Raw genomic sequence first — 12,370 nt, 5'->3', positions numbered from 1 at the left:
GGCGGCATGTGCTGGCTCTAATTATCACTGTGGAGAATTTCCACCATGGAATTGATTTGTGGGTTGCATGCCAAGTTGTCCACCATCTTAGTCTTCCATGGGGTGCCTTAGAGCTACATGCCCTAGGAGTGCCTGCCTCGAGGCCTTAACCATGGAAATAGTACCAGTTCCCCTATACTAAAATCTGAATTTTGCCACTTTTTCATTACTATCACTCTGGGACTCCTAATGTGCTGCTCTAGGATCAGTACTGGACTGTGAACTACAGGGTCGGCAGTTCAAACCCACCAGCTGCTCCTTGGAGACCCAGTGGTGGGGAACCTTTTTTTCTGTCAAGGGCTATTTGGATCTTTATAACATCATTCGCAGGCCATACAAAATCATCAATTAAAAAATTATACAATGTGATGACTGGAAATTCGAGTATCTTGGCAGGGCCAGACGTTCCCCCATCCCTGCTATACAGGGTTGCTGTGAGTAGAACCAACTCAACAGCACTTAATAATGGTGTTTTGCGGGGAGGGGGGGGGGTTGGGTTGTGAAAAGGACCTCCTAAGGTTTTTGGGGCATGGTGTTAAGTCTTGCAAGGGTCCGTCCCTTGGGGGAAAGTTAGCAGCCTTTATGATTGGAAGTGCAGTTTCTATTTTGTGGGTGGAGTGTGGCCACTGATCAAGTGGGTAGGACAGAAAGAAACACGTTCAGTATATCATAAGGTCAAATAAATAATAAAAAAGGGACTCTGAGAATATGTGAAAAGAAAGTTGGTTTCTGTATTTGTAACTCCTTCTTCCTCCCTTCCTTTCTCACCTTCTGTTGTTTGAAGGTTTTACTGTGCATCACCTACACTCCCACGTTTGATCTGAATGGGAGCGCCGTGCTCAAGATCGCCGAGGTGAGTGCCGGTGCCCCTTCAACCCACCGGGCTGCTTGTGCTTCTGCTTGTACTGCCTGCCTGCCTCTGAGCTGCTCTGCCTCCAGCTGGGATAAATATTGGCTTGAAGCTGAGCCCCAGCAGGGTGGGGAGCTGGCTCTGATTATCACTATGGAGAATTTCCACCATGCAATGGATTTGTGGGATGCATGCCAAGTTGTCCACCATCTTAGTCCTTGATGGTGTGCCTTAAAGCTCCACGCCCGAAGGATGTATACCTCAAAGCCTTAACCAAGGAAAAAGTACCAGTACCCCTACTCTGCTATGCCCACAAGTACTGATTCCTCAGTGTATTATTTCCCAAGATTAATTGAAAAGCATTTGACTTTAAAAAATGCTTTTAAGAAATTAAGTATCAGATCTGGAGAGATGTTTATTGATTAAATCCCATCCCCATCCTTTAACCCAGACGAATGCATGTCATGACTATAGTAGAAAAACCTTCTCTTCTCAGTCTGCTCTGCCGCTTAGAGTAGCAAGAGCCCTCTAGCACCCCTATGAGTCTGTCCAGTAGAACACTTGGCTACTTGACTATCTGGCATATGCCTTTGGCTTTTGGAAATAACATTTTTCCAAAGCTGTACTTTAATATGCTTAGAATGATTTTCCTTCCATTTTCTTGAAAAGAGTATCTTCAGGATTCCTATATTCGGATGAGAGTGTACCTTTAGATCACAAAGAGATATGATTGTTGTTTTAAATTCTAAAATTATGAAGAAGGGAAAGCTTAACTATCAGCATTCATGGGTAGCACAAGGATGTTCAAAAAGTTCATGGAATTAAAAGACAATGGAATTTTCCCACAGATTTTTGAAGCCCCTTTGTACTTTCATTAGCAGATACATTGGAAATTAAAAAGTGGAAATGAAGAGAAAATGTTCTGTATCAATCAAACGAGAATGAAGTGGCTAGTCATAGTAATTAACATTGGTTTTCAAATGTGTATTGCTATAGGCTGAAAGAACATGTTTCTTTAACATATTTATTTTTACTTTTATATAAAGAAATATATTGGTTATCTGTTTTTAATTGAATTTTAAGAGACCCCTGTGGGTGTGCCTGGTGTTTGCAAGTTCACTTCTAAACTGACAAATGTACCTACTGACAATAGCCAGGAACCGCATTGTGACATATAGGATGCCTGTTAGCACTTTGTCATCTGAATGAGGAGAAGGGAAATGCTGCATGCCACTGTCAGTGCTACTGCTGAAGGGACAGAGGATGGGAGGCCCACCAGGAGGAGATGAGAGTTGTCTTACGCCCTCACAGGAGCCTGTGTTGAGTGTGACAATGTGAATGAGTCAGCAGGCACACACCACGGTCATGAATGCAGGTCAAGTTTGTTCACTGTGGGTATCTGGAAGAGAGAACAAAGACTCAGCAGGACTGCCCAGATAGGATGAAACATCAAAACACAGCCGTCTCTACCCAAACCAATAAGACAAAAACAAAAGGGAAAAAAAAACACAGCCGAAGAATGGGACAAAAATAAAAACTTGATGGTAAAGGGCATGGGTTCGGGGGTTCCTGTATGGATTGACATCCCAGCCCTCTCACTGCCCAGCTGTGTTACCTTGGATACGTTACCTTGTTTGCTCTCTATAAAATAAACGATAATAGCATCTCTCTTAGTGGTCCTTGCCCATTAGACCAGAAAATAGTGTCCATAGAAAGATTTAGAGCAGGTCCAGCCATACAGCAAATCCATGGCTGATGTGAATTACTGCTTTTAACTAGCTGTCGATTGATGATATGGTCGAGTTTCTGCTGAATAATATTCATCTGACTGGGTGACAGGGTGGGTCATCTATCAGGGTCAGCTTCCTGAGAGAGCATTAACAAGATTACTCTGCCCTTTGTATCCTTCTCTAGTTCCCTAGTTGAAAAAGAATACACCCACCCCCAGAATGCACCACTCATCTGTCATTTTGTCTTACCTTGGTAGCTTTGACATTGCTGTGATGCTGAAAGCTGTGCCACCTGTACTTTCAGTACCAGCAGGATCGTTATTCAATACCCACGGTGGACAGGTTTCAGCTGAACTTTGAAACAAAGACTAGAAAGAAGGGGAGATGGGCTACTATTGAATGTGAAGCCAGTGAAAGCCTCATGAGTAGCGGTAGAACACTGTCAAACAGCACCAGAATCTTGACTATTGAAACATTATGAATAGCATCAGAGTAATTATATATAAGGAGCTCTGGTAGCATAGTGGTTACGAATCGGGCTGTGAACCTCAAGGTCAGCAATTCGAAACTACCAGCTGTTCCACGGGAGAAAGATGAGGCTTTCTGCTCCTGTAAAGATTTACAGTCTCAGAAACCCTGTACAGGGTCCCTATGAGTCAGAACCGACTCCACAGCACATAACAATGCCAACAACAATGTTATATATAATGTTGGAAGGTGAGCCCCTCAGGTTAGAAGGCGATGAAAATACGACTGGAGAAGAAATGCCTCCTCAAAGTAGAGTTGACCATGATGATGCTGATGGAGTAAAACTTTTGGAACCTTCATTTGCTGATGGGACACAACTCAAAATGAGGAGAACCAGCTGCAAACATCCATTAATAATCAGAACATGGACTGTACAAAATATGAATCTGGGAAAATTGGAAGTTGTCCAAAGTGAAATGGAATGCATAAAGATCGATATTCTAGGCATTTGTGAGCTGAAATGGACTGGTATTGACCATTTTGAATCTGACTATCATATGGTTTACTATGTCTGACAAATTGAAGGGGAATGGTGTTGTATTCATTATCAAAAAGAACACTTAAAGATCTATCTTAAAGTATAATGCTGTTTCCATACACCTACAAGGAAAACCAGTTAATAACACTATTATTCAAATTTATGTAGCAACCACTAAAGCCAGTGATGATGAGTTTGAAGAGTTCTGTCAACTTCTTCAGTGTGGAATGATCAAACATGCAATCATGGTGTGTTGATAATTACTGGCAATTGGAATGCAAAGATTGGAAACAAAGAGGAAGAACCAGTACTTATAAAATATGTCTTTGGTGATAGAAACGATGCTGGAGATCACATGATAGATTTTGAAAGACCAATGGCTTCATTGCAAATATCTTTTTTTTAAACAACATGAAAGAAAACTATTCACATGGACCTCACCAGATGAAATATGCAGAAATCAGATGGTGGAAAAGTTCCATTTTATCAGCTTAAGCAAGGCCAAGGGCAGGCTATGGAATAGACCACCAATTACTCATATGCAAGTTCAGGCTGAAGCTGAAGAACATTAAAACAACTCCTCGAAAGCTAAAATAGGATCTTGAATATATCCCACCTAATTCAGAGATCATCTCAAGAACAGATTTAGTGTGTTAGACACTAATTACCAAAGACCAGAAGAGTTGTGGGATGACTTTGAGAACATCATACTGGAAGAAAGCAAGAGGTCATTAAGATGACAGAAAGAAAGAAAAGATCAAAATAGATATCAAAAGACACTCTGAAACTTGCTTTCCAGCATAGAGATGCTAAAGCAGATGTAAGAAATAAGGCGATAAAAGAGCTGAACAGAAAATACCAAAGGACAGCTCAAGAAGACAGAGTCAAATACTATAACGAAATGTACAAAGACCTGGGTTAGAAAACCAAAAGGGAAGAGCACGCTCAGCATTTCTCAAGCTGAGAGAACTGAAGAAAAAATTCAAGCCTTGACTTCCAATACTGAAAGATTCTATGGGCAAAATATTTAATGATGTAGAAAGCATGAAAAGAAGATGGAAGGGATGGATCTGGTAAAGGTCATGATGGTGACAGGATTTTATGATTCAATTGTGAGTAATTATTAGCAGCATTAATTGTAATTGTCACAACTGTAATTGTAGAAGATGTGTAACTAAAAGGGGGGGGAGTGCTTAATCTTTCATTTCAGGAACACACGATTCCTGGACCATCAAGAAGTAAGAGCATGAGTGGAGCATGAGAGCTCTACCTAGAAAAGTGGTGACAGCAGAGATGGTAGCAAAAGTGGAGGCATGGAAGGACAGAGCAGCTGTGGGCTTTAGGCCCGTGAACTGAGTAAGACTTTGTGCCTGTTGACAGGAGATTGGCTTGCAGAATGTGCCCTTTGGACATTTAAATGAATGCATATCCAATATTTTTGCTGTGTTCATTTGTAAAATGTAAGATGCAAATGGGGAGCCACAGGGAAAGAAGTAGGATAACTGTTAGTGATGGAAGATTTCTTGACATGACACAAAGTGTATAATTTGTTGAATGTAAAGCTGATGATCTTGTCTATCAACCTTCTCTCAATTTACAATAAAAAGTTTAAGATAATACTAAAAGATGGATGGAATACACAGCGTTACTGTACCAAAAAGAAATGATCAATGTTTAACCACTTCAATAGATAGCTTGTGATCATGAGCCAGTGTACTGAAGGAAGGCATCCCAGGTGCACTGAAGGCATTGGCAAAGGACAAAGTTTTGCGAATTGATGGAATATAAATTGAAAATTTAACAAACTGAGACAGCACTGGGGCACTCACTCATCTATGCCAAGAAATTTGGAAGATAACTACCTGACTTACTAATTGGAAGAGAGACATATTTGTGCTCATTCCAAAGAGAGTTTACCACAGTGGAATGTGGAAATCATCGGACAATATCAGTAATAATCACATGCAAGTAAAAGTTTGCTCAAGATAATTAAAAATGATTACAACAGTACTTTGACAGGGAACTGTCAGAGGTTTAATCCAGATTCAGATAAAGACATAGAATCTTACCTGTGCTTTATTGACTACACAAAGGTTTTCCAACTTTGTGGATAATGACAAACTTAGGACAACATTGCAGAGAATGAGTATATTGTAACATTTCATTGTGCTCATGAGGAACCTGTACATAGAACAAAAGGCAGTTGTTCAAATACAATGGTTTAAAATTAGGAAAGGGATGTGCCAGGGTTGCATTCTCTCACCATACTTACTCAGTCTGTATGCTGAGAAAATAATCTTAGAAGTTTATTGAATTATATGAAGAAGAACATGGCATCAGGATTGGAGGAAGACTCCTTAACAACCTGAAACATATGGATGATACAGCATTGCTTACTGAAAACAAAAAAGACTTAAAGTACTTACTGATGAAGACCAAAGACCACAGCCTTCAGTGTGGGTTGAACCTCAATGTAAAGAAAACAAAAATCCTCACCACAGGAACCAGTAAATAACATCAAGATATATGGAGAAAAAAATTGAAGTTGTTGAAGACTTCAGTTTGCTTGGATCTACCATCAACACTTATGGAAGCAGTAGTCAAGAAATCAAACGACATACTGTATTAGGCATATCTGCTGTACAAGACCTTTTTAAAGTGTTGAAGAGCAGGACTTCTGGTTTTGGCAGCGGCAGAGCAGAGTCAGGTAGGACAGGCTCCGTGAGGCGGGTGGGGGTGGGGGGGGACTGAAAACCCAGAGAAGCTGCTTTCACAGTACAGCACCAGAGCTCTGGATCTAGCATAAGGTTCAGGGCTTCAGTTTTCTGCAACCACCAGTGAAAAAATCATGGTATAAAGGAAAATATTACAATTTAGGAAATCGGTCAAGACACGGGACTCCCTCTGCGGCCTTCCAGCCTGGGTGGAGGTCAGAGGGTGGGGCTACAGCCAGACCGGCACAGTGAACTGGTGCTAAAAGTAGTGCAGTGACATTTGCAAAAGGAGGTGGTGGTGGTGGGAGGGGGATTCTACACATTTTTTCCTCCTCTTCCCTGTCGCGCCTTTTTTGCCTAGCCCAGATGTCTTCAGGCAGGTGGGTGTGCACCCCCAAAAAAGTCCAGCATTGAGACCACAGCTTTCCCTTGGCACAGAGAGAAAGAGCCCCATCGGTCCAAGGACAAATTCTTCGGCCGCTACTTTTGACTTCTGCCTGTGGGTCCCAGCCCTAAAGTTAACTTGTGCAGGACCCTTTACTCCTGCCTATCCAGCAAGAAAAAAAAAGCAGGTTTGGCCTGACAGACAAACCATATGAACAATCTGTAAAACCCCAACATAAAAAGACGCAACTATTTCAAGAATTATGCTGTGCACACACAGGTACCTATCTGACCTTCATAGACAAAAATTAGTAGATAATCCTTCTCCCATTACTTCTCAATATTTATCTGTGCACCTATACAGTGGTGACTAGAGGAGGAGACTGAGCAAGTGGACACTCCTACCCACTACGGGAGGCTTCTACGGTGCACACACACTGCCTGTGTATCAAGGCGACTGGTCAGTTGGCCACAGTTTTATTTTTGATTCAAAGTGGTGGTTTTGTCTCTGCTTTTATATTGTTTCTGCTTTTGGTCCTTTTGATCACACATTTTTCCTGGAGGTGGGAGTTTTTCTCCCTATGTTACCCAAGAAGATAGAAGAGCAAGCAGAAAAAAAGATTAAAAAAAAAATCTGAAGAGAGCCTAAGATTCGTGCTGGATAACATGAAGAGGAACAACTTAAGAATTATTGGCATTCCAGAACAGGAAGAATCAGAGAAGTCCACAGAGGAGATAGTTGAAGAGCTTCTGGAAGAAAATTTCCGTAACATCTTGAAAGATAAGAAGATAAACATTCAAGAAGCTTAATGTTCCCCAGGAAGTATAGACCCCAAAAAGAAAATTACAAAGACATATCATAATCAAGCTCTCCCAAATCAAAGACAAGGAGAGAATCCTAAAAGCAGCAGGAAAAGAGAAATGTTACTTACAAAGGCAAGGAAATCAGATTTAGCTCTGACTATTCAGCAGAAACGATGCAGGCAAGAAGACAATGGGGAGACACATACAGAATCCTAAAAGAAAAAAGACTGCCAACCAAGAATCATGTATCCAGCAAAACTGTCAATAAAATACGATGGTGCCAATCAAAACATTCCAGGATAAACAAAAGCTAAGAGATTTTGTCAAAGCCAATCCAGCACTTCAAAACATCCTAAAGGGAGTTCTTTGGACTGAAAACCAACAAGAACAGACAACAACCAGAGATTGACAGGCTTGGCAACACCACCTGAAACTCAGACAATGGATAGCAGAGTCCAGAACAGAACAAAATTACAACAAATTCAAAGGAGCTGGGAGGTCAACCGAAGATCAAAATAATATCAATGTCAAAGAAGGGAAAAATGTAGGAAGAGAGATCTAGGTGGTGAGGATGTCAGGTAGAATTACAGGATGCAATAGATTGTCTTAAATGGAGGGAAAAGTTAATAGACTATAAAATAATCCCAAAGAAAGTTAATACTTCACAACTTACCATGAAAATGAACTTCCAAGCATAACAAGCAAACCTGAATACTAAGAAGAAACCAACAAGAAATAGCACAAAAACCCCAACAAACTCAGCACAAGAAGGCATGCAGAACAAAGGAACTAACAGCATTACCAAAACATTAACATAATGGCAGCAATTAATTTTTACCTGTCAATAATTACATTGAGTGTCAATGAAGTAAATGCACCAGTAAAGAGACAGAGTGGCAGACTGGATAAGAAAACAAAACCCTTCAATATGCTGCCTGCAAGAGACGCACCTTACACACAAAGACAAAAACAGACTAAAATTTAAAGGATAGAAAAGAATATACCAAGATAAAGTGTTGAAGAGCAAAGATGTCAGTTTAAGGAATAAGGTGTGCCATGGTATTTTCAATAGCCTCTTATGTATGTGAAAGTTGAACAGTGAATAAGGAAAACCTTAGAAGAATTGATGCATTTGAGCTACAGTGTTGGAGGAGAATATTAAAAGTTCCATAGACCTCCAAAAGAAAAAACAAGGGAGAAGTACTGCCAGAATGCTTCTTAGAAGCCGGATGATCAGACTTTGTTTCTCATACTTCAGATATATTATCAGAAGGGTTGAGTACCTGCGGAAAGGCATCATGTATGGTAAAATGGAGCGTCAGCGAAAAAGAGGAAGACCCCCAACAAGGTGGATTGTCACAGTGGAAGCAGCAATGGGCTCAAACGTAGTAACAACTGTGAGGATGGTACAGGACTGGGCAGTGTTTCATTCTTTTGTGCATACAGTTGCTATGAGTTAGAACTGACCCTACAGCACCTAACAACAACAATAAAACCCTAGAATGTCAGTATGAACATGAGGAATCAGGAGAACCACCGCAGAAAAGTGTGTTACTTTCAGTGCCAGCTTTGGCTTAAAGAACTATGAAAAAAACAAACCAAAACTTACCCCACTGCCATCAAGTCAACTCCAAGTCATAGTGGCACTACATAGGGTTTCTGAGACTGTAAATGTTAAGGCATTCTCAGATCTCTCCCTCAGAACAATTGAAAGGGTTGAACTACAAACCTTGTGGTTAGCAGCCAAACACCTAATACACGGCACCAACATGACTCATCATGAATACGCAACTATTGTAAAATAATAAGATGCCCACTCTTGTGTCACCTTATTCTGTTTCTGTTTTGGTTGAGATTTGGGCATACACATATTTCAAAACCTCCCTAGTTGATTCTACCTCACAGGTTAGCTGAGAATTATTGTTCTGATTAACTACTGAGCCCCAAACTAAGCTAATTTATAAAACCTTATTTAAAGAGATGCAAAATGTGATCCACCTACTTGAAAGGTCAGCATCACCTAAGAGTATGATAGAAACTCAATGTCTCAGGCTCTAATTCAGATCTATGAGAACCTGCAATTTAATAAAATCTCCCTGTTACTTATATGCTCTGGTAGCGTAATGGTTACGAATCGGGCTGCGAACCTTAAGGTCAGCGGTTCGATACTACCAGCCGCTCCGTGGGAGAAAGATGAGGCTCTCTACACCCGTAAGGATTTACACCCTCGGAAACCTTGTACAGGGTCGCTATGGGTCGGAACCGACTCAACGGCACTTAACAACAACAACAACTTATATGCACATTAAAGTTGATTTTTTTTTTTTTTTTAAGGTTTTTATTGTGGATTGACTGAAAGTTTACAGGACAGATCATCAGTTTTACATTCAACAAACCATACACCTTGTTTCATTACAATGATTATAATCCCCTCCATGTACCATCAGTTAACCGTATTTCCCTCTTTTCACTTCAGCTTTAAAAAAACAAAAACAAAAATCACTCAGGCATATATAATAATGTATACCTCCAAAGGGCACATTCTGCAAGTCTGCGTCCTGGTCACCAGCTCTTAGTCCCCCTCTTCCCATGAAATTAGAGTCCTCAGCCGCTCCCCTTCTCCATGGCCCCATCTCTGCCTCCATCTCTGGTGTCGCTGCTTCTCTGGAGAAGGTCCCACATTCTGCTTGTGCTCTTCTCCCTTGATGGTCCTAGGGCCCTCTGTTTCTGGACTATAAGATTAACCACTCCCCTGTTTTTGTTACAAAGCTTCTACCTGAATCTATTGAATCTTAAGAATCTTAATTGCCATCTCTTTTCACGAGACCCATCTACACAAGATGAAAACTATTTAGTGGGGACTCTTTCTCCCCTACCGCCCATATTCTTAAACTCCCTCTTGAAACCTTGTAAGCCATTCACTTTGTGCCTTTATTGCCCCCTTATTTTAGGTTGTTGTTGTTAAGTGCCGTCGAGTCGGTTCCGACCCATAGCAACCCTATATAGGGTTTCCGAGGAGGAACTGGTGAGCATTAACCACTGACCTTGCAGTTCAAACGGCTTTGCAGTCTGGCGCATTAACCCACAGTGCTACACCAGGACTCCAAAATGTTTGTCAGTAGGTTCATGTTATTGTTAAGTGCTGTCGAGTTGATTCAGACCCGTAGTGATGCTGTGTAGGGTTTTCAAGTAGAACCTGGTGAGCTTCAACCACCGACCTTGCAGTTCAAAAGACTTTGCTGTCTGACGCATCATTTTAGGTAGCCAGTGTCTAAGTTGTCCATCCCTATCTACCCCGTGTACAGAGGGGATAGCATTGATACTTGATGTGAAGACTACTTCCCTCTCTATTGGTATTTAGACTTACTACCTCCATGAGTATAGGTCAGGTTCATCAAATTGTAGCAATTTACCCTTGTTTCCTTTATCTAAAAAAATTTTTTTGTAACCTTCCGCTAGTCGAGTTCTGATTATCAAACCATCGAGGCTAGGTCAAATGGGTACTGTCTGGAAGTTTGGGTGTTCTTGTGCATCTCCCCTTACTTCATATCAGCTGCATGCTTAACTCTCAGCTCTAGCCCTCTGTGGCTATGTCCTTGTCCATGGGCTCAAGTGTCCCCAGGTCTCACCACACTTTAGATCAAACAACCCTTCCTCTTCTCTCTTTCATCTCCAGGTCAACGGAGTCAATGGACTGTGGTTGAACTCAGCCCATTTCTTCATTGCTGCCTTTCCCCCTCTTCCACTCACCAGTAGAGCAATGTGGTTGCCAGCAAACTTACATGCTTGCGCATGTGTTCCCTTTGAGTTTCAATCTTAGAGGGGAGCTTGTACTGAAGGAACTTGGTTGCATGCCTTGATGGCTTCCTGGCAAACAGTTTGCTTATTCTTGTAGTAGCCAGTCATGCTGACATTTTTGTTGTGGGTTTTTCCTGATTATCTTTCTTTGAAAATGTATCTTCTGTCATTCTAGCTGTTCCAGGCTGGTCTGCTTGTCCTTGCTAATGGGAATGTCCCACCTCATAATATTCTGGATGGGACTTGGGGATTTCACCTAAAATTCTGTACTCTGCAAAGGCTTTGCAAGAGACCTATTTCACTGGGCAAGTTTTAGAACCCCTTTTAGGTATTCCAATCAGTTATAGGATGAAGATGGGCTTACAAGTTTTCTCTAATCATGTTTCCCAACATTCCTTTCTATCCCACTCAAGTGTCTATTTTACAATAGTAGGCAAAGGAAACCAATATTCATAAAACAGTCAAGCATTTTAGTATTATTTCCCCTCTTCAAACTATGCCTAGATCCCTGTATCGCAGAGCCCTGTTGTTCCAAGGTTGAGCATGCTTCACTATTTACCTCTGTCCCACTTAGGCCATGCAAGCCTGTCTCAGTGTTCCCCTATCTATCTCGTTATTCTGCCTCCTCCCCCTTCTTGCATTGCCCTCCCCAACACTTGAACTAAACCCCCCACCCCAACCCCACTATTGTGGTTACCTTATATGCCGTTAACTCTTTCCTCCATTGAAGGCAGTCTATTTTATCCTATTGTCAGGAGGGAACAGTCGTTGGAGAAGGATATCATGCTTGGTAAGATGAAGGATCAGGGAAAACAAGGAAGACCCCCAACTAGACGGACTGGCCAGGTGGCAGCATTGATGGCATCAAGTGTGGCAACCGTAGTGAGGTTGGCCCAGGATCAGACATTGTCTCGTTCTGCTGTGCATGGGGTCGCTATGAGTCGGTTCCGACTCGATGGCACCTAACAACAACAACAATTTTATCCTGTAATCTACCTGACCTCTGTTTCTGAATCTCTGTTCCTCTGTGTTTACCTTCTTTTAT

At 41.4% G+C, this 12,370-nt stretch overlaps 1 protein-coding gene across 1 annotated transcript in view; it reads left to right on the top strand.

Annotated features, from left to right (window-relative positions):
* The window catches only part of KIAA1244 (KIAA1244 ortholog), a 243,304-nt gene that overhangs the window by 98,945 nt on the left and 131,989 nt on the right, over positions 1-12,370 (top strand). Inside the window, exon 5 of the mRNA XM_006834625.1 lies at positions 824-892. Within this exon, the coding sequence (XP_006834688.1) occupies positions 824-892 (69 nt within the window). The remainder of the gene's footprint in view (positions 1-823; positions 893-12,370) is intronic.

Source organism: Chrysochloris asiatica, unplaced genomic scaffold (assembly GCF_000296735.1).
Source record: "Chrysochloris asiatica unplaced genomic scaffold, ChrAsi1.0 scaffold00013, whole genome shotgun sequence".
Lineage (NCBI taxonomy): Eukaryota > Metazoa > Chordata > Mammalia > Afrosoricida > Chrysochloridae > Chrysochloris > Chrysochloris asiatica.
The sequence above is the reverse complement of the archived record's forward strand: the minus strand, read 5'-3'. Positions and strand labels throughout refer to the sequence as shown.